General features: G+C 41.6%; 1 protein-coding gene across 2 annotated transcripts in view; it reads left to right on the top strand.

Moving 5' to 3' along the window:
- The first annotated feature begins 4,218 nt into the window (after positions 1 to 4,218).
- spire2 (spire-type actin nucleation factor 2) overlaps positions 4,219 to 22,736 on the top strand; it is a 34,067-nt gene continuing 15,549 nt past the window's right edge. For both annotated transcript variants that reach the window (XM_030731924.1, XM_030731923.1), the window contains exons 1-6: positions 4,219 to 4,690; positions 17,588 to 17,631; positions 18,268 to 18,657; positions 21,340 to 21,420; positions 21,533 to 21,697; positions 22,548 to 22,634. In XM_030731924.1, the coding sequence (XP_030587784.1) occupies positions 4,393 to 4,690; positions 17,588 to 17,631; positions 18,268 to 18,657; positions 21,340 to 21,420; positions 21,533 to 21,697; positions 22,548 to 22,634 (1,065 nt within the window). In that variant the 5' untranslated portion in view covers positions 4,219 to 4,392. The remainder of the gene's footprint in view (positions 4,691 to 17,587; positions 17,632 to 18,267; positions 18,658 to 21,339; positions 21,421 to 21,532; positions 21,698 to 22,547; positions 22,635 to 22,736) is intronic.

Below are 22,736 nucleotides of genomic sequence, written 5' to 3'. Positions count from 1 at the left end.
TGATCAGGGAATTGGACACAGGTGAGGGCGGAGAGCAGGAAGAACCCATCAGTAATTAATTAATGGGAGGTGAAAACAATCAGGGAGTTTAGGAGGAGACAATGACAGGAAGTACAAATAAGCCAAAGCACACCTCTGTAAGGGGTGTCTGACCTGGAGGCAGAGTGATGGGAAACTTCTGACCTGCATCACTGACCTGAACCCAGATGAGACAGTTTGGGATGAGTTTGAGGGCAGATCTGAGGAAAAACAGGCTAAAGGTGTTCAGTGTACAGGATGAATTTCAAAACTGTTGAAGAACTGTTAGATGATGAGTTTATGAAACCAGCTGAAGGAATAAAGAGTCAGCAGAACCAGAGCAGCTCCAGGGGAGCTGTTCCTCTTCTTTTTAATCCCATTATGCAGAAACTGGGGTGCTCATGAGACAATAATGGTATAATTGTTTACACCTGCTTCTGCACAAAAAAACCCACATTTCAGATTTTGCTAATTAAGCAACTTTGGCTGCTCATTTATTCATAAGGGATCACCACAGCAGGTAACGCTGCATGTTTTATTATGCAGTTTTTACCCTGGATAGTTTCACTGCTGGTAGCATGAGGTGATACCTAGTTGCACAGGTAGTCCAAGTCCTCCAGGATTGCCACTGACATATTTTTAACCCATCAGCAGGACCAGTATCTACTCCTTTGAGCAAGGAGGAACAGGAGGAGCACTAAGAGCTACAAAATGACCTCCAGCAGCCACTGGTGTGAATGTCTCTGACCAAACAATTAGAAACAGACTTCATGAGGGTGGCTTGAGGGCCCCATGTCCTCTAGTGGGCGCTGTGCTCACTGCCCGGCACTGTGGATCCTCACTGGAATTTACCATAGAATACCAGAACTGGCAGGTCCACCACTGGAGACCTGTATTTTTCACAGATGAGAGCAGGTTCACCCTGAGCACGTATGACAGACCTGAAAGGGTCTGGAGAAGCCGTGGAGAACGTTATGCTGCCTGTAACATCATTCAGCATGACCGGTTTGGTGGTGGGTCAGTGATGGTCTGGAGAGGCATATCCATGGAGGGACACACAGACCTCTGCAGGCTAGGCAACAACACCCTGACTGCCATCAGGTATCAGGATGAAATCCTTGGACCTGTCAGACCCTACACTGCTGCAGTGGGTCCTGGTTCCTCCTGGGGCCTCATATGGTGAGAGTATGCAGGCAGTTCACTGAGGATGAAGGAACTGATACCACTGACTGGCCCCCACACCTACCTCTGGGACATTAGGTTTCAGTCCATGGGACACCGCAAGGCTGCACTCCACCCTAGTCCAGATCTGGGATGGAGATCCTCCACGATACCATCTGTCATCTCATTAGGAACATTCCTCGGTGTTGTCAGGCATGCATACAAGCATGTGAGGGCCATACAAACCACTGAGTGCCAGCCAACCAACTAAATTTTGGCAAAATGTTCCAGCCTGCACTATCATTTTTTCACTTTGATTTTTGGGTGTCTTTGAATACAGCCTCTCTAAGTTGACACTTCATTTCCATCCAGTGATGTGGCATCCTTTCATTCCTCACACATTAAACAGTCCATATCAATTGTGGATATCTAACATAATTCATACAAGTGGTGCAAAATCAGAACATGCTACAGAAAGACACTAAATCACCATAAAGAAACTCTAAAGGACCCCAAAGAGCTGGACTGGACTAAAACTACATGCAAAATGAACACATATGATGAACACTCCCTGTGAAGGTGAACAATGAGGATGGATCTCTTTCTCTCTTTTTTGCTGATATGGCAGCAGGAAAACAAAACAAAACAAACACTAAAGTAGGAAATGCATTGACTTTAACTTTCAAAATAAAAGTATGCAAGGTGGCCTGATTCATAGACAGTATGTAAACCATCCTGCTGGATTTTACTGGAATCAACTAATACATTTTATTAGCTTAATAGAATTTTTAATTTTAATTTTATTTTAATTTAAAGGTAGTTTAATTTTTGTTTTTTGTTTCAGATCATGTGTAAATGAGTTTACAATTTGACAAACTAAGGTCAGAGAATGTTCTGCTGACAGAACAAGGAGTAAATAAGTTTCCTAAAAAGTCAACATATGTACAAGTAATCCCAAAAGCTCAGGACTCAGTTTTAGGCAGTTTTTTTTTTTTTTCTTTTTTTCAACTTTTGGTCCTGTTTGACGTCACTGAGACTGGATGTCCTTATATGGTCATCTCACATGCACACAGCTCTGGCTTCACCCACCTGCTGGTCAAAACCATTTAAAAAAGTGGATGTAGCCACTGCTCAGCATTTTGACTGCCTTTATGCTGGGTTTTTGGAGACAGAAATGACCATATTTGGATGAAAAGGTGGATTGCCACATTATCAGCTGATGGTAGTGAGCACTTTTATAAAGCTGCTTCAATAAGCTGTAGGGATGTAACTCACCGACACTGATATTGGCTAAATAGGACCAACTAACAGAAAATACTAGAATTTCACCCACCAAAACTGGAGCACAAATGTTTGCACGATGAAGTCAGTCCAAGAACAAAAAGTAAGACAAGAAATTTTTGACAATGTCTACTTTAAGTTCAGGCCAAACAGTGAATTTTCATTGTATAAGTGTGCAGACTTGCATGGACCACTCTGTAACCCTGCCTGTGGGTTTCTGTGTAGTTTTGTGTGTTTACATAAATTAGTTGGATACACAGAAAAATACCACTTATTAACTATAAATTAAAATAATCAAGAGCTCACAACTAGAAAGTGTTAGACTGAGGGCCAGATGATGGAGAGTCTGGCTCAGTTATTCAACTTTAGAGGCTCAAAGATTTAACAAAAGTTACATCCATGCATGGTACTGTATACTGCTGTGAATGAGCAATGTGCAAACAACACATAACTGAAAATACTGCCAGTCCAATGATGCAGAAAACCACTGAAAAAAACAAACATTTTTTGCCATCCAAAAGTGATGCTGATTTCAAATGTGGATTCATCGCTCCATCAGACCTGTTGTCACTGATTTCCTGTCCAGTTCTTGTGTAATTTGACATTCTTTTCTCCTCGTTTCCGATCCTTAATGATCCTTTTAACAGCCACCCTTCCGCTGTGAGGGGTAGCTGCAGCTCAGGACGTAGAGCATCTGCTAATCAGAAGGTTGGTAGTTTGACCCTTGGCTGCTCCAGCCTGCATGCCAAAGTATCTTTGATACTGGACCCCAAATTGCTCTCTGATGTGTTCACTGTTAAGTGAATGTTAGATAGAAAGCACTTAGGCATAGAAAAAAGTGCTCATGTGAATGGTGTGAATGAGGCATGTTGTATAAAGTGCTTTGAGTGCTTAAGTAGAGTAGAAAAGTGCAATGTGAGAACCAGTCTATTCACCATTCACTGAGACATTTGTGACGAGGCTTCAGTGAGCAGCAGATGGATCAGCTGAAAGGCCAGATGCAGCTCTCAGGTCTTTGCTGGATTTTCTCCTGTTTCTTAAGGATGTGACTTTCAGATTTTCTTCCTCTGCTGTAGATATGCTTTTTTTTTAGGCCTGACATTTCTTCTTTCATCCTCCACTTGTCCAGTTTAATCTATTTTTTTAAAGGATTCACAGCACAGCAAGTTTTAGGAATCACCATGATGGTGCAAAAATCCCATTTCATGTCTGTCAAACTGTGTTATCGTTGGTGTTTTTTGTAGATTTATTTAAAGAATGTTTATGTGACAGGATGCTGTTAAGAAAGTGCATAATGATACAATTAAAATTGGTTTGTTAGAGTTAGGAGCCTTTTTATATTTTAATGATTCAGGTCAGTGTAAACAACAATAAAACAACAATAAAAAATTCTTCTGGTGATGGTCAGGGACGAGGACTGGACTGAAAATGAGTGAAAAGGCAAATAAAACTCTGGAAGACCTTCAGAAAGCTGGAGAACTATTGCTCAAAGCCGCTTTATGAGATTAAAGTCTGGATGTTTGGAAGTGAGATATGAAGAAATGAAGGGTGGCTCAAGATTTTTGCACAGTGTTGTAGGATTGAGAAACAGAACAAAAAACTAAAATGTGACAGTTTTGATCGTTTAATATTTAAATGAGTCCGCTTGAATTAGCGTCTGATTGTGAAACTCGGGCATTTACAAAAATAACCTTTAAAGCACGGTTTCCCAAATATTTTACTTTGAAATGTTATTATGTTTTGAAAAGTTGATCCGGAAACGCTGCGTTGCCGGTGACCACCCTGACAGCAGCGCGGCGATAACGAGGCGCAGCTGCGGTACTTGAGGAGACGTCGAGCCGCGGACTGCACTGGAGACTGGGCCGAGAGGCGGACAGCATCAATGGCTCCGGTACCTGCGGAGTAAAGAATGGACTCCACGGCGTCGCAGCCATGGCCAGATCCACCAACAGGAGCGCCGAGGACGGGGACCCGCGGGTAACCGCCTCCACGGACCGCGACGCTTCCCGGGACCTGGCGGAGCCCCGGGAACTGTCTCTGGAGGAGGTGCTGAAGTCCTACGAGCAGCCCATCAACGAGGAGCAGGCATGGGCGGTGTGCTACCAGTGCTGCAGCGGGCTCAGGGTGCCCCGCCCGCCGGCCGGGAGAGTCAGCCGGGTGAAGGACCCGTCCTCCATCCTCCTCCACAGGGACGGAACCGTGTCGTTACAGGGGGAGCCCCGACATGACGGTAGGACAGATGGCCGCTGTTGCTCCCAACTTTCCGCTATCTTAATAACTAAAAGCAAGTGCGGGGAAAAGTGCATTTTAACAGGATAGAGCAGATTGAGAAGCAGCGTGGGCCCCTGCGGATTTTACCAGTCGTTAGGTTTTAAATATTAAAACCCACTTTAAAATTCGGCGTAAATTAATTTCCATTTTATTTAAAAATAATTTGCTTTTTTTTCAGCCGCACCGCAACGATTTGTGCCTGTAAACGGCTCCGCGGCAGTGAGCGGTCCCAATGTTTATATCCAAAAGTGCACCAAAGTGCTCACTGCGTCTTCACCATATTAGCGCGGAATTCAATAGTTTCTAATGTTCTTTAGAAAAGTGTAATTATGTCTCCTTTTATGTTGCAGGAACATGTAACCAAAACATCTTTGCCTTAAATTATGCGCATTTACTACACAGTTTTGCACACAGCGTCTTGCTCGGAAACGGACGCAGCGCTGCTTCGCTGTCCCGTCTCAAACAAACAGCATCAATCCAGCCTATCCAGCTGCCCCACAGCTGGATTATTTGATCATCGTGCACAGCTTTGAGCTGCACTTACTCAGCTGGCTTGGTGTTTTTATATTTTACACTAATCTAGATTGTGTCGCACTCGCTGTGCCAATAAGGATGACTCGTATTATGCCAGTAAATGATAAATTATTCATGGAGCACAGCTTTTCCCCTAGCATCCCTTTATGCAAAGATGTTATGTTTTGGAGACTTCAAAGGGTGTCTGGAAGCCCAGAGGATTTTAGGTAGTCTTCTTCTTGTCCCCTCCGCGCTGAAATTAGCCCATACCTGCATAATATCCTGCTGCGTGCCAAGTATTTATGTCCTCACTGCAGCTCAGGAAACCAGGAGGCTGCACAGAGACTTCAGGACAAACTCAGTTCAATTAGAAGAAAAAGGGCAGCTCTTAGAGCTCAAACTTTTTCCACCTCTTACTCCCATAATCTTATCATAGGCAATGCCAACACACTGTATTTTAGTAACCTACTGCTTAAAATGTGCTTCACGTCATGTTCTGTAACCTGCTCACTTTGCCCTAAGGCAACATACAGCCAGGATATTTCAACATCCCTGCCAGCAGGCTGGGGAGGACATAAAATTTTAAAAATATGTCTGAGAAATGCAGACAAAAGAGAGAATATTGGTTATCCAAACTGAGGGATAACAGTGATATTTCTGGCTCTTATTTTAAGTCTCCTGCTGAATGTAGCAGCTGTTGTGACAGCTGTTCGGGGATCAAACAGGAACGGTTTACAGTTTGTGTGCATGTAAATTAACATTATAGTTATTTGTTAGTTAACATGAATCTGATGTTAACAGTAGAAGTGAATTATTAAAAAAAATGAGTCAAATTCCTGTAAAACATTTTTTGAATCACATTAATTAACCATGTTAAAAGGGTTACAATGTATCAGGGAGCACTTTTAAATCTAATGCAGCCCATTACACCACCATGCTGAACTCTGACCTCAATAATAATAATAAACACAAAGCAGAATTATTACTTTTTTTTTTTTCTCAGTGTTGTTGGAGTGAATTGCTTCAGATCAGCTGTCAAACAGATCAGGGATTGTGTCATAAATAAGCCAAAACACTCAAACTGAGTGAAAGTTGAGATCTAATGATTGTTACTGTGGACAGACGTCGATGAAGAGGCATTAGAAGACTCAGCTGCAACATAATAATAATATGGTGGGAACATTTTAACATAAGAGTCCTCCACGAAGTAATAAAGCTAACAAAATGCAGGACTTACGGAATAGCAGGCAGTGGACCAAACTACTAAGAGCCATGGGATGTATTGTTTTGGGAGTCGGCATAGACCGAGATAATCGGATTTCAAGGCGGGCTGTTTTGAACCTAAAGGTGGTGGTTGTCCTCCCACTACCAACAGGGAGCGAGTCAACAGCCAAAACACAACATGATGCTGTGCTGACAACACTACAGACAGACTTTATAGAACCTCTGGCTAACACAGGTGCACGGTTGAGGTTCGGTGATTTGCGAATCTCATAAACCCATATTTTATTCACAGTAGAACATAGAAAACATTTCACATATTTAAACTGAGATATTTTACTGTTTAATGAAAAATATTAGGTAACTTTGAATTTGATGGTAACTAAGAAGTTGGGATGGGGGCAACAAAAGTGGTACTAAAACAGCATTTTGCAGCCATCCATTTTCTTCCACTTGTCCAATTCAGCTGTCATAGAACGAGAGGCAGCGTCCACCCTGGACAGGTCACCAGTCTGTCACAGGGCTGACACTGAGAGACAGACTGCTCATTTAGAGTCACCAGTTAACCTAACAGGCATGTGTTTGGGCTGTGGGAGGAAGCTGGAGTACCCGGAGATGGCCCACACAGGCACGGGGAGAACATGCAGACTCCACACAGAAAGGCCCCAGCTGGATCTGAACATTTTGCACCAGGTCAATAACATGATTGGATATAAAAAGAGCATCTTAGAGAGGCAGAGTTTCTGAGAAGTAAAGATGGGCAGAGGTTCACCAGTCTGCAAAAAACTGTCTACAAATTGTGGAACAGTTTCAGAATAATGTTCCTCTCATCATCTGCAGTGCATAATCTTATCAAAAGATTCTGAGAATATGGAGACATTTCTGTGCACAGAGACAAGGTTGAAAATCAATGTTGGAAGCCTGTGATCTTCAGGCCTCAGGCAGCACTGCATTAAAAACGGCCACGATTCTGTCATGGAAATCACTGAACAGGCTCAAGAGCACTTCCAGAAATTAGTCTGTGAACACAGCTCACCGTGACAGCCACTAATGCAGGTTTAAAGCTCCATCATGCAAAGAAGAAGCTGGATGCAAACATGATCCAGGGAGGCTGCTGTCTTCTCTGGGCCAAAGCTCACTTAAAATGGAAAGCTGTTCTGCAGTCAGACCAAATTTGAAATTGTTTTTGGAAAGCATGGATGACCATCCGGCTCATCAGCACTCCATTTCTGGTGGTATGGGAGTGCCTGTGGAATTGGCAGCTTACACATCTGAAAAGGCTCCATCAGTGCTGAAAGGTATGGACAAATTTTAGAGCAACATGTGCTCCCGTCCAGATGACGTCCTTTTCAGGGAAGGTCTTTCAGCAGGACGATGCTAACCTGCATCTACTCCAACAGCACGTCTGCCTGCAGTCACCAACTGGAAACATTTGGAGCATCGTGAAGGGAAAAATATGACAGAGAAGCCCCCCCAGGACTGTTGAGCAGCTAGAATCCTCTATCAGATAAAAATGGGATAGCATTCCTCTCCCAGAAGCCCAGCAACTGCTCTCCTCAGTTCCCAGATGTTTACGGACTGTTGTTAAAAGAAGAGCGGATGTTGCACAGAGGGAAACACAGTCCCAACTTTTGAGACATGTTGCTGCAATTAAATTCAAAATTAAAATGATACAATTACTCAGCTTAAACCTGTTCTATTTTGGATTAAATTTGGCTTTATGAGATCTCAAAAGTGTTGCATTCTGTTTTTATTCACATTTTACAGGTGTGGAGGATTATTTTGTTATGTCTACGGGTTGAGGTTTTTTCTTTCTCATACTTTATGGTGTTTGACCTCTTGACCCTGCATGTAGTAGAGATGCAGGCATGTGGGACCTCCCTGACAGAGGGAGTTCTGGTATCTGTTCTGGTACCTCTGTCTCTAACACCAGTGAGACCTGTTTGACCAAACTATCTTTCTGAACTGTGTGTGACTTGTATAGGATGGCTGGAAGTAAGAGTTTGTATAAGTGAGGTCTGTCTCCTTTGTGTCTCTGAATTCCTGCATCGCTGCGTGCTCTGTATCGACCGAATTCCTTCTTCCAAGAATACATTTTCTAAAGACAACTATGGCAGTAGACTCTTTTTTTTTTTTTTTTTTTTAATTCAATGCACTAAAATTTCCACAACACAGTGGTTGTGCTGGAAGATCCTGGTGGAGTACATTAACAGTTGCAAAGCCTTTTTGCTGGGACCGTGAATCCTCAGGCCTCACTGAGGAGATGTTTAGCTCCCATTAACTGAGAGCTGTTTGTCCTTGCAGCCTGTGCTGGTTTATGCTCTGCTGATCCATAAGTAAACACAGTCCACATCACAGCAAGGATGCAGATCCCTAAACCAGCATGAAGTGAGTTTATTGTAGTGAGTCTGTCTGCATTATTAATGCAGCTAGTTGGCTACAGGCCATTTGTGACCATATTCATTCCAGAACAGGATACTGTACCATCTGAGGTCCAAACTTCAGTATTATTTCCAATAATTACTTATTATTTTTTCCTTTTGTAACACTGGGCCTTCAAATAAGGAAGGTTTTACTGACCTTGAAGCAGCAGAGCATTATAGTACCATCTCCATTACTTGTTACGACAGTCACCTGACCCCTTTGATTAACTGTTTGGTTTTAGTTTGATGGATAATTGCTGCAGGTCTAATTTCAGTAATTTACTCTTTGCTTTTAGCTTGTTAGATATTCATTATTTTATTTATTTACTTTCAGCTAAATTTCAGCCTGCTGTTCATGACTTGTGTATAAATGTCAGTTCATACTTTGAGATATTTTAGCTGTTTATATCCATTACATTTATCTTTAGAAATACATTTTGAAAAGTTTATGATAGATTTGATATGTTGGAACCATTTTTCTCTTTCATTTACAGACTACCTCCAGTCACTGCGTTGGTTTCAGCTGGCTCAGTATATAGATGGGTTGGTTGGGTGGTTGGGTGGGTGGGTGAGTTGGTTGGTTGGGTGGTTGGGTGGTTGGGTGGATGGATGGATGGATGGATGGCCTATGTGGTGATTTCCTCACAGAATCATTTATGTTTTTAATGCAGTGCTATCTGAGGGCCCAACCTTGTCTCTGCTGTAGAGATTCTGAAAACTGAAAGTGAATCATGAACTGCAGATTATAAAATTCCCAGATTCTTTGCAGTTGTACACTGAGTGACATTAACACTAAAATGTTGGATGATTTACTCACACAGAGGGGTAAACCCTTCCCCATCTTTACTTCTGAAAGACTCAGCCTGCCTGGGACCCCCTTTTTATATATAGTTAACAAATGTCATTAACTTTGAGGGTTTTTTATGCATTAAACACATTTCCATAGTTTTTCCTGTCCTACCTTTTTTGAAACATTATTATGAGTGGTTTTGTTAGGAAAAATAAATAAAATGCCACTCTTTCAAATCCAGACTTCTTGTAGTTTGTAGTTGAACATCTCCATGCTGTTCTGGAGCTTTTTAACTTTTTAGCAGCTGACAGGATCATAGCAAATGCTGCTTCAACTCATACTACTGCACCTAGCTCGTTTACCTTGAGACAGGAAAAAACTGGTGAAATCTCACGGAAACGTACCTGAATTTGATGAATCAGATTTCTGCCAGTCAGAAGAAAAATGAGTGAGATGGAGAGCATTGTCTCTAAACTGCTCTGCCTTGATAGTCAGTTTTATGTGCTTCTCTGTGTGGGAGATATAAATGTACCATAACATTAGCATTCACAGCAGATGGCCTCAGCTGTCTCAAATAACTATTTCCTGGAAATCTAAACTGCATCAGGTAGTGCAGCAATCTGCAGAGGAGGAGGTTAATGTGAGACGAGACCAAAGTTGTGCTACGCAGCATTTTAATGTAAACATACACCCAGTGTAAAAAAAAAAAAAAAAAAAAAACTGAGACACTGAGTCTGCAACAGGAAAACGTCCTCACTGATGTGCTGCAGATTCACTCTGAGAGGAAAATTTAAATCCTACAGTCCAGAGAGAGCCAGACCCTCCTGTCCTCAACCTTAGTTAGAAACATCAGTGATGGCTCCTATCGGTGAACATGAGATAAGCTATTGTGCTGACATGAACTGATTCGTGGTACTGCAGCATGCTGATGTCAGGATGAAATGTTATTTTCCCAATAAATGAGGAGCCTTCATGAACCAGCTGCCATCTGGAACACAGTTGATGCCGACGTGTTGGAGAGAGCTCCGTAGTTTGGGTGGAAAATCCTTGTTTGGCTTTTTATAATGAAGCTGGCAGATATTTTAGTCACAGCTTGGAGATCCTTTTGAATTGAGTAGCAAGAAGATGACAATGTTTTTGGTAAATGGTCTGCATGGACTGATTGTCATTGCAGTATCAGGGCTTCATTAATTTCTGTCAACTCTTCTCTGGGGATGAGTGCACAACTGACCAGAAGCTTTTGGTAACCACAGACAAGCTTCTGGCTGAATTCTCGTTGGATTCTTGACCCCATTTTTAAGCAGTACTGAGACTCAATCGATCCACTTTTAGCACAGGCCACCAACATTTGATAGGTTTGCATTCAGGACTTTAGAAAAGCCACTCCAAACATTTACTGTTAGCTTGTTTTAGCTAGCTTTAATGTGTGTTTGGGGTCCTGTTAAAACACTTCTGAGATAGTCTTCTTCCTGCCAGCCCCGAGCACGATCCTACCACCGCCGTGCTTGACTGTGTAGTTTTCTTAGGCTCAGTAGATGGAGACGCTGATGTTCCAGCAGCTTCCAGTTCTTGGCAGGCCTGAACCAGCTTCCCCTCAGCCAAGGGTGACAGTTTAGGCCTTTTTCAGACCTTGGAGATAGTGACCTTTAGTTCATTCCATCTCAAATCATCAGATTTTTAGACGCCTTTCTGCTCAACCACCTCCAAATATCTCAAACCATTAAATAAAAAGCCTGAAATTTTCACTGGTCTTTCTTGCCGTAAAAGTTGAATCAGGGTCTGTAATTTGGGACACATACATCAACAAATGTCTGCGTGTAGACTAGTTTAAAATATGGAAAAAAAACAACCTGATATTCCTGTTCGAAAAAAGTGTGAAAAAACATGCTGGAAGTTTGTCAGATGACCATTTTTAAAAAAATAAATATATCCAAGTATTTGATATTAAGCTGAAATCCCACAGCAATCAGTATATATGTCCAAACTTTGGACCGTTAAAATTTTTAGGCAAATCGGAGACGGTTGAGCAGAAAATTTCTAAAAACGTGGTGACTGTGAGATGGAATGACCCACTTCTAAATAACTAAACTAGCTACCATCTGTAGTCAGTCATGATGGTGTATGTCCATTTTTGACGCTGTGCACATAATTTTGACCCCATCTTTATTTCAGAAAGTCCAAAATAAATATGTGAAAATATGTGTTGTTCAGCATCAGAAAAAGAATGGCTCACAGAAATCACCGTCTATGACGAGTGTTTGTAAACGTTCGACCTAACGAAAATCCCCACCTAAAAACAAATACATTTTTTTCCAAATATTATTGGAAATACTACTTTTGGGAGCTGCTTGAGTTGCATAAAGGCTCCTGACTTCTCAGTGTCCTCTTTCCTGCTTCTTCTGCATTGCATGCAGTCTGAAGGATAATCGGGCAGCCTGGCCGGCTCTGCGGGAATTCCTCATCAGGTGGGTGCTGAAAGACATTTCAGGGCCAGGCAAACGGGTGAGGCTAACAGGGAAGTGCACTTAAGGATGGCTGGAAGTCAAAGTCCAGACTCACATTGCTCCTGTCAGATAAAAAGGTTGCACCACCCAAATCTTTAACTGCACTTTTCAAGAAGAGACACAAAAGGTAGTTTTTAGCTTCCTGACCGCAGGCTGCTGAAACATGAGACACCTGGAGGTCCCGTTACAGCCCTCACTCTGCTCCTTCAGAGATTTTAGCAGTCGGTTCACAGAGCATGCACCTGATACTAACGTCAGTTCTTCATGTATATGTAGTGTTGCTTATTTGATTTATAATGGGGCTATATAAATGAAGCTGAGTTGGGTTGACTTGATTGCCTCATCTTGGTTATTGCTCTGCAATAAATGCACTTATAATGATTTGAAAAGTACAAAGGACACCTGAGTGCCACACCTGACGGTGTCTTTGTTGGACGGCTTAGAGGAATCTTGGTCATAAACAAAGTGGACCGTGTGGAAAGTTCTGCTAGTGGCCAGTTGGTGCTTCAGTTTTTGAGTGAAATTCTGGTATTTTATTGGACGGGTACTTGGCACTAATTAGCATCTATGTGCGTCTGTGTGCTGCACTGTTAAAGTTTATCACACCACCCTCTTGATCACATATGGTTATTTCTTGTCCCCTCAAAAAAAAATCAATGTGAAGCTAAAACGCTGACGTGTCCAAACACACTGAGTGATGTCACGTGGCTCCATCCATCATTTGTGTACAGTCTGTGGCTTTTTTGTCCAGTGGTGCTCTAAGAAAAGCTTTACGTCTGACTTTAACAGCTCCACAGTAAATATCTCGATAGCTATTCAGACTGGGAGATAAAGATGTGAGGCCCGGTCAGTAACCTCTGCAGCTAACAGCTCTGCTCCTGAGCTGACCAGCGTGTAAAAAAACTGAGGGTTATCGAAGCCACGTGTAGAGATTCTATTGTCTTTTACTCATTGGATAACAGATTTGTGGTGGGTAGTTTGGTTTTGTTTTTCCAGACTACAGCTACACATCTTCATGTTTTTCTCCTTTTTAAAAAAAAAAAAAACTCATGTATTCATTTATTGACTGATTCCTAACCCAGCTTTCCTTCCCTTATTTTGTGGTTTCTTTTGAATTTGGTCTCTCAGACCTTATTTCCATGGCAACAGATAGCAAAGTCCGTGTGTGTGTGTGTGTGTGTGTGTGTGTGTGTGTGTGTGTGTGTGTGTGTGTACATGTCTCAGAGTACGTGACTGGGAGTAGGGGTATCAGGCCTTTTTTTTTTTTTTTTTTTTTAAGAAATGTTTTTCATCATTATCCATGAGAACCTAAGAAACTGTGTGACTCACAGCTAATGAGAAGGAACACTGTGGCTTCACCTTTTGGCAGTTAGACAACAAAGCATGATCCAATAGTTGTACTGGTTAACTGGAAAATGATCAGGATAGTGTGTGTGTGTGTGTGTGTGTGTGTGTGTGTGTGTGTGTGTGTGTGAGAGACTGGGTGAATGAGACTTGCAGTGGAAAGCTGCAATAAGTTCCAGTCCAAGTTTCATGGTGAGAAATGAAACAAAACTTAAAAATGTAAAATCCAAAGAAAATGATATTGAACTTGATCTTCTTTGTAATTTACTGTATTTTTTTTTCTGTTTTGCCAGCAACAGTTGAAGATGAACATAAACACATGAGTTGGGTTTTCTTTATAACGAGCTTTTAAATCAGCTCACAGAGCCGCTGGCGTAGCTGAAGACTGATGCTCTTATTTTTCAGCTGTCATGTTGTGGCCATTAACACTAACATGAACTTGTAGCTGTAAAAGCAGTTAAATCTGTTCAGGTGAACGTGGGAGGAAACTGGTTATTTTATGGTGATTGTTGCCATTTAGAAACACACTCCAGTTCAGACGGGAGAATTTGTAACGTCCCATCTCTGCTGTATCCATGTGGCTAACTGGGTTATTGTGTTTCCCTGAATCTAAGCTGGAAGAGATTTTAATGCACGGTTCTCTCCCCTTTGTGTTTACTGTGGGAAACTGACGGAGGTATCACTGGTTACACTTCATGACCCGGTCGAGCATTACGTGAACCTGTCTGACGGGTTTGCTGGGCTTCGTGTTATCGTCTCACCCCCGTGGGTAGGCGGGGGTGTGGGGTGTGCACCACAATGGAGCTTCTATTGTTGCAAATGGAAGCTGCGTCTATGTTCACTGAGGGAAACAGAGAAACTCTGTCTGTCTGAGGTTCACGTCACAGTCTCAGCTCTTTGTTGGTGACATTAGAGGATGCTGTGGCATGCTGACTCCCTCCAACACATCCACACGACACTGCAAAGGAAACGCCACAAAGCCTCCTGTTAATTACTGACATTTGATTTATAAAAAAAGCTGAAAAACTGTTGGTTGCCACTTTAATATTTTCTGGCAACTCACAAGCTTGACTTAAAACATGATTTCCTAAAATATTCACTTTGATAAAAGCTGCTTTTTTAAACCACAAACAACAGAAATATTGTTTCCACTCGATCAATATGGTCTTTCAACCCATTAGGTTAAGCAAGAATGGCTAGAACTAACATAAAAATCTAAATGTAAGCATTTATTGCTTCTTTTAATGAATGAATTGTCAAAAATTGAAGTTAAAGATTGTTAATGGATTTATTTTGTAATGCCTCCTTAGATTAAGAGGCCTTACCTTGAAACAGGCCTAAAAAGAGAGGTTTTCAGTCTCCAGATCAGCCATTTAGAATATTTCTTTTAATTCAACTCTTTAAAGACCTTTTTTTGAAGCATGTAAATTGAGTGGCATCCTGTTGGTTCACGGTCCTTATTCTTGTTTACAATGCGTTTTGTAGGCACAGAGGAGAAGTCATTTTTTATTCGCATGCTGGAAATAAAACTCAAATCAAAAGACTTTGAAATAAAGAAAACGTACAAACCACTCACTCCTACATTTTAGGCTCATAAACAGTCTTCTTAGCCAGTTTTTTTTTTTTGTGGAAATTACTGTGTTCAACTATTGTATAATAATTGCAGACTCACCTCAGCAGGGTGTAGGCCCTAAAATGCCTGGGAAGTCTGGTCACCTGCTTAAATGCTCCAGGGGTAAACGACTGCTGCTATCAGGGTTGGTTAGTGTTTTTATTTTGTTTTATTAAGTTTCCCATTAGACTCAGCCTTAATCAATTCAGTTAAGTTTTATTTATATAGTGCCAAATCACAACAGTAGTAACCTCACCTGGGAGCTGGTGCCACAGAAGAGGGGCCTGAAAGCTGAAGGCTCTGCCTCCCATTCTACTCTTAAGTATCCTAGGAACCACAAGTAAGCCAGCAGTCTGAGAGTGAAGTGCTCTGTTGGGGTGATATGGGACTATGAGGTCTTTGAGATAAGATGGGGCCTGATTATTAAAGTGAGGAGGAAAATAATTTTAAATTCTATTCTAGATTTAACAGGGAGCCAATGAAGAGAAGCCAATATGGGAGAAATCTGCTCTCTCTTTCTAGTCCCTGTCAGTACTCTAGCTGCAGCATTTTGGATCAGCTGAAGGCTTTTCAGAAAGCTTTTAGGACAGCCTGATAATAATGAATTACAATAGTCCAGCCTAGAAGTAATAAATGCATGAATTAACTTTTCAGCATCACTCTGAGAAAGGATGTTTCTAATTTTAGAAATATTGCACAAATTCAAAAGAGCAGTCCTCCATATTTGTTTAATATGTGCATTGAAGGACATATCCTGGTCAAAAATGACTCCAAGATTTCTCTGTGTTACTGGAGGTCAAAGTAATGCCATCCAAAGTAAGTATCTGGTTTGACACCATGTTTAGAAGATGATGTTTGTTTGTTTGTTTCTTTCTTTGTAAGAAACTTGAAGCTATAGCATTCTTAGTAATACTGACCCAGTTTAGGATAGTTTCCAACTGAATTTGGAAAGGTGCTTCCTTTATTATGTCCTTTAGCAGAGGAGACACTGGACCATCCTTTATCAAAGATAAAGAGGTAATACCATCCTCCATTCATAGTGACACACACTGGACAACCAACCTAACTGACTGGAGATCATCATGTAAAATACTGCTGCATTTTCCACTTGTTTGAAAGGTTTTTACATTTTTAAACTTTCAAAAACTGGATAAACCCCTATGGGAATGTTGTGCTGCTGTATTACTGGGCTTATGTTATTAAATAAAGATAATTAGATAAAATTAAGGCTGTAGTGGAACTCAGTTTGCAGTGGTTGTGTCTTTATTTTGGGTGGTGCTGTATTTCCAAATTTTAGGATTATCATTAATTTTACTGAAAGGTGCTGAAATCCTCGATAACGACGGCAGTTCAAGTGGATCATCTTGTCAGTGGGAAGAGAAAATATGAGTAGACATTTCTTAATACTTGAATTTCCTTTCATTATTGTGATTAATATTCTTTTTTTAATCTTGGTAATGAATTGATATTTTTCACTGGGTTCTCCACATTAATGTAGTCTGAGGAGAACAGTTGGAGCTCTGAGTCAGGCGTGTTTTGTAATCAATCTTTGGGACGCTGTAGTCTCAACATATCAGACCACAGTGAAGCAGGCACAGGTGCAAATTGCTTTAATGAATTTAATAACTATAGCTGTTGTGTTCTAGATGACAAGTGATAAACATTAAATGGAAGTGAAAAGGGTGAAAAACTGCTGCAGAAAGAGTTCAATCATCCTAATCTTACAGCAGAGAGTGGGTTCAAATATTTATACTGGAAAGAAAAACCTTCAGTAATACTGGTTTGTGCCTTAAGGAGGTTCCAGAATATTCAAATTAATGTAAAACTAATTTAAATGATAAAATCTGTGTTTTGGGACAGGCTGCATCTGCAGGCGGAGGAAAAAAACACAAAAACTTGAGCTGCAAACTGCTCAGAACAAATCTTAGAACGGATGAAGGTTTTGAAAGTGAAGCTCAATAATTAAAGCTCAAAAATGGGACACCAGCCCAAAAGAGAGAGGAGGGGGGGGTGTAATTGCATAAAATCATATCAAACCCGCGACACAGTAGAATTAGGACAGAAGGCCTTAATGGGCCTTCACTGGATTTAAAAGGATATTCATACAGACTGGTTTATTTTCTCTGCTGGTTTTTGGAAACTTTTCAAGTTTTTTACATTAATGAGGTAACATTTAGTTTACTGTATATTACAACTTTGTACATGTGATTTACTTTATATATTTTAGCAGCATGTCTGGAAATGAAACTTTTTCAGATGGTTAAAACTGTATAAATTAATATTAAATCTTAAAAGGCCTTTTATTTCTGCTATTTGGAGATGGGGGGGGAGTAGATGTGAGACACTGCTAAATCATAACCTTGTTAAATATAATAAAAATCTGGAAATTACACTTTTGTAAGTCTGTATGGTTTGATTAGTTTGGTCTTTTTTTTTCTTTTCTCTTCAGATGACACTGACGGGCCTCCTCTTCCTCCTACTGCTGAGTGCCAGGTGAGAAAGAGACTCCAGACTTAAGCTGTTGTCCGGTATCTCACAGATGTACTTTATTGTTCCTCGTCCTTGGGCTCAGAGTTGCTGCAACAATATAATTCAATTCCCTGTGAGCAAGCACTTGGCGAGAGTAGGAAGGAGAAACTCCGTGTTAACAGGAAGAAACCTCCAGCAGAACTGGAGACTTACAAGAAAGAACAAGCACACAGGAAAGCAGAGGGGAGTTATTTTACCTTTTGTCCTCTCAGTGTTGCTGCTCTGATTTTAAATGATCAGACGGTTAACATTAACATTATGTCCCACACTAAACCTGACACCTAGGTGTTGTCCTGCTGGTGCAATAGGCCAAACAGACTCTTCTGTATCGCTGTGTCTGGCTTCAGTGGCCTTCTGATTTTCGTCCAGTATAATACTGTGTCTGCTTTCATTACACATTCTGGAGATGAATAAACAAACACAAATTTACCACAAGAACATTGTTGAAGAAAACTTTGGGGGAAATTCAGGGAGTCTTTTATGCTTCAAATATTATCTGAGTGAAGTTGGGTGTTTTGTCTGGATCTGGAAAATAGTCGTTGATAATACTGTGAACAGCTGCCTTGTTGTGGTTCCTCTTCTCCTCATTCATCCCTCCAGCTGGTCCAGTCGCTCGGTGTGGCTATCTACCGAGCCCTGGACTGGGGGCTGGACGACAGCGAGGAGCGGGAGCTGAGCCCGCAGCTGGAGCGCCTCATCGAGCGCATGGCGGCAGGGGACCAGAGCGGAGGAGGCTACAGCGCCACCGGAAACGGTACAACAGATGAGGGCTACAGTGGACAGGAAGAAGAGGAGGAGGTGGAGGAAGAGGAGGACCAGGATGGAGCGATAAGGCCCGTGTGTACGTTCCACCAGGTGATGGCGCTGTGTGCGTCTCGGCTTGCCAACCCTGGTCTGGCTCCGGAGCATTACCAGGCCGTCTGCAGGGCTCTGTTTGTTGAGACCCTGGAGCTGCAGACCTTCCTCATCAGGATCAGAGATGCAAAAGAGGTACGCCGGGTGATCTCTTCATTGTCTAATTATTTTTTATTTATAGGGTATGCAGACTTTCTGGAAACTCAGCAGCTTAACGCAGTCTCAGATTAGACCTTAAACAATTGTGCAGGGAGAGAGAGCAGTGTGGGCTTCAGTGGAGTGCACCGAGCAGTGCGCGCCCTCTGAATCTGAAATTCTTACAAATCTGCTCCATTAATATTCCTGTTTACATCTTACAGACCGGAGACCAATAAATGACTGAAGAAGCCGCCTCCACAGTTTCCTCCAAGAACTGAACCTTAAATCTGACTCTCGTTGTGTCACTGCAGTGTTTATGCTTGTATATGGAGCAGAAACATGGTGCAGGAAGCTGTTTACATGAATACATGCAGATGGTAGACTGACACTGTCATTCTAACAGATGAACATCCAGATGCGACAAAGACCCTCCAGCCCAGAGTCATAGATTGTCAGCGCACTTGTCTTGGATTTATCGCCAAAATAAAATCATTATTTGTGCAGATAAACTTTAAGTAATTCATTTATCTGCATGTAAATAAATGACTCTAAATCAACACTGTAGTCACAGATTTAACACTGCCTGGAGCCAGGTCTGTTTCCCTCACTGCCACCTTCATGCTCACCTTCATGTCACCTGCTCTCTGTGCCCTGTCTCTGATGTCACTGCGATCCTTCCTCTGGCTCATGATGTCACACAGTGTTAATGAAAACAAACTGGTTAAAAAACGCTGATATCATCCACAAGTAGCCTAAAAATACTGCAGAAATGTGCAATAAATGAAAGCTACAGCTGTCTACATAATGGTGGGTGGGATTATATCAGGGATCGGCTCTGAGCCCCTTCTTATTGCAGTGGTGAAGGACAGGCTGACAGATGATGTCAGGCAGGCGTCTCTGTGGACGATGATGTCTGCAGGCATTATGATCTATAGTGAAAGTAGGGAGCAGGTGGAGGAGAGCCTGGAGAGGTGGAGGTATGCACTGGAGAAAAGAGGAATGAAAGTCAGTAGAAGCAGGACAGAATAGTGTGTGTGTGTGTGTGTGTGTGTGTGTGTGTGTGTGTGTGTGTGTGTGTGTGTGTGTGTGTGTGTGTGTGTGTGTGTGTGTGTGTGTGTGTGTGTGTGTGTGTGAGTGAGTGAGAATGAGAGAGAGACAGGTGTAACAGTGAAGCTGCAAGGAGCAGGGGGAGTGAAGGTAGAGGAGTTTGCCTGGGGTCAATTATCCAAAGCAACAGACAGAGAGGTGAAGAAGAGCATGCAGGCAGGGTGGAGTGGGTGGAGACGAGTGTCGGGGTGACTTGTAAAAGGATAGCAAGAGTGAAGGTTTACAACATGGTAGTGAGAGCTGCTCTGATGGATGGTTTGGAGTCAGTGGCACTGACAGAAAGACTGGAGCTGATGGAGGTGGAGATACTAAGATGTTCACTGGGAGTGAGCAGGATGGACAAAATTAGAAATAAATACATCTGATGGACAGCTCAGTTGGGGACAAAGTTAGAGAGGCAAGACTGAGATGGTTTGGACAAGGGATCTAGGATGAATGCTGAATTTGGAACTGCCAGGTAGGAGGAAAAGAGGAAGACCACAGATTCATGGATGTAGTGAAGAGGGTCGGTGTGACAGGAGGATCCTGGGGACAGGGTGAGATAGAGGCAGATGATCTGCTGTGGCGACCCCTAAAGATGAAGAAGAAGAAAAGAGGGACTGTCTGCATAATTTACTCACGTGTAATATTGGCAGCTAACATTAGTGATGGTTTATTGATTAGCACTCACAAATTAGCTGTTTTTAACAGAAATAATTTGTTTCCAGTTCAGGTGTTCTCATTTAAAAAAAAAAATAAAATCATTTTTTTCCAACACAAACTGATACTTTAACATTAATGTAACCTTAATATCACGACTGAAGTGTCACAGTGCAATATTCTTAAATTCTGGTTTCCAAAACGTGATACATTTTAATGTATCAAGTAGTAAAAGTAGAGGGCCAGTGCAGCGTTTGCCCTATGAATTCAATATTTAACCACAAGTCTGGAAAATGAATAGATTTTTTTTTTTCCTTAAGTAAAAGTAATGCTGTCGGGATACTGTGAGAAATAAGTCCTGTATTAAAAAAAAAACTTGTAGATGTTGAAAGCAGTTAAAATGTTATTTGATTCAAATTGTGAACTTGTAGATACTTGAAACATTGTGAAATTGAATTGTGGACAAAAAATAAATGAAAGTTATTGAAATAATTCAGGGACAAAAAAGCAAATGTTCACATCAATCAAGCTGGAGCCATGTAATGTTTGATTTCATGGCATTTATGAGCGAATTCCTATAAATCAACTTGGGGTAATTAGATTTGTTACAAAGTATCATTTTATCAGCACTTTGCATCTTTTCTTTGTAAAGTCACCAGAATCTCTGCAGCAGTTTATCTCAGGGAAGAAATGACCAGAAGCATCCAAATGTATTAAACCCACAGATTTATCAAATAAAACAAAACAGCAAAATCAAACTGTCCTCAAACATCTAAAACAAATCAAAATCTTCAAATTAGACCTGCTTTACTTGCTATAGCTGGAAGCGAGCATGTATTCCCTTTTTTTATATATATATTTTTTTTCAGTTGTCATGGATAAACTGCTGCTGTCTGCAAAAAAAAAGATGTTTTTGTGCTTTTTGCTGACCAGATGCTGAAGAAGATCTCATCAGAGGAATCTCTGGAAGACAGATCCACAGCTGAACTGGACGCACTCAAACACAGAGACTGGGTGAGATGAGAATTCTGTGACAGGGAGGACAATAGAGCAATGTGTTTGACTGTAGAAGGCAACATTGTTGCTCTGACGCATGCAAATGAGTGTTGTTGTTGCTTCATCCCAGGCCCGTCTGTGGGTGCAGCTGATGAAGGAGCTCAGGCAGGGGGTGAAGCTGAAGAAGGTGCAGGAACAGCCGTTCAACCCGCTGCCCACCGAGTTCAGCCTCACACCGTTCGAGATGCTAATGCAGGACATACGAGCTCGCAAGTTCCAACTACGCAAAGTCATGGTGAGAGCCCAGAGCTCACTGTACTGTATGCAGACATGAAAGCTGCTGAAATGAGTTGAATCTAGAAGCAATGAAAGCAGTTAAACTGTCACTGGAATAGGATAGAAGCTAAAATCAGTTGAACTGTTGGAACGGTGAGAAATGAGAACAGCTGCATTGTTAGACTAGTAGATGGTGAAAGCTGTCAAACTGTTACGTGACTTGCAGACACTTGATGCAGTTACATCTCCAGCTGCTTTGTAGGTGCTGAAAGCAGTTGAAATGTTAGTTGCAGAATATGTTTTTTATTAGGCCCTCAGGGCAGACAGGAATCAGACTAAAGACCTTGAAGCATCTCCCTTTTTTTCAGGCACCTTACTGCACCACACATGTATAGTAAACTGGCTTTGCTGCAGGAAGAAAATCTTGCATGGCAGGCATACATATGGCAGTGAGTCATCTCGAGGCCTTCTCTACGGGCAGATGCATAATTCAGCCTTACAACACAAATATTAATGAAGGCCTTTCTCAGCCTTCTGTTGTTTGCAGCAGCTGCAGTTTCCTGAAGATAGCAGGGGATTACAGGGTGCACTGTGATTGGTTGTTACAATTCTGATTTAACTTCTATGCATTATGAGTATAGGAGAGTGAGGTGTAATATTTCTAATGTTCTGTTACACATTGCTCAAAAAATTAAAGGAACACTTTTTAATCAGTTTAGCATCAAGTCATTAAACCTCTGTGATATTGATGTAGTCAGGTAAGTATCAGAGGGGTCGTTAATCAGTTTCAGCTGCTCTTAGGCTTCTATCCATCTTGACAAAAGCAGCACCCAGGAAGTAAGATCTGCGCCGTTTCCTGCCTTTCTCAGGTGGACGGTGACATTCCTACCAGAGTGAAGAGAAATGCCCACGAACTGATACTGGATTTCATCAGATCGAGGCCTCCACTTAAACCAGTGAGTGGGTTTACTGCTTTGGTTTTATTTCTTCCTGTTGTTGTCTTGCAAGCTAACAGCTAGCATTAGCATTTTTGCTAAAAGTATTAGAACAGCTGCACA

Source organism: Archocentrus centrarchus, chromosome 6 (genome assembly GCF_007364275.1).
Source record: "Archocentrus centrarchus isolate MPI-CPG fArcCen1 chromosome 6, fArcCen1, whole genome shotgun sequence".
NCBI classification, from domain to species: domain Eukaryota; kingdom Metazoa; phylum Chordata; class Actinopteri; order Cichliformes; family Cichlidae; genus Archocentrus; species Archocentrus centrarchus.
This window is presented reverse-complemented; position numbering and strand designations above follow the sequence as displayed.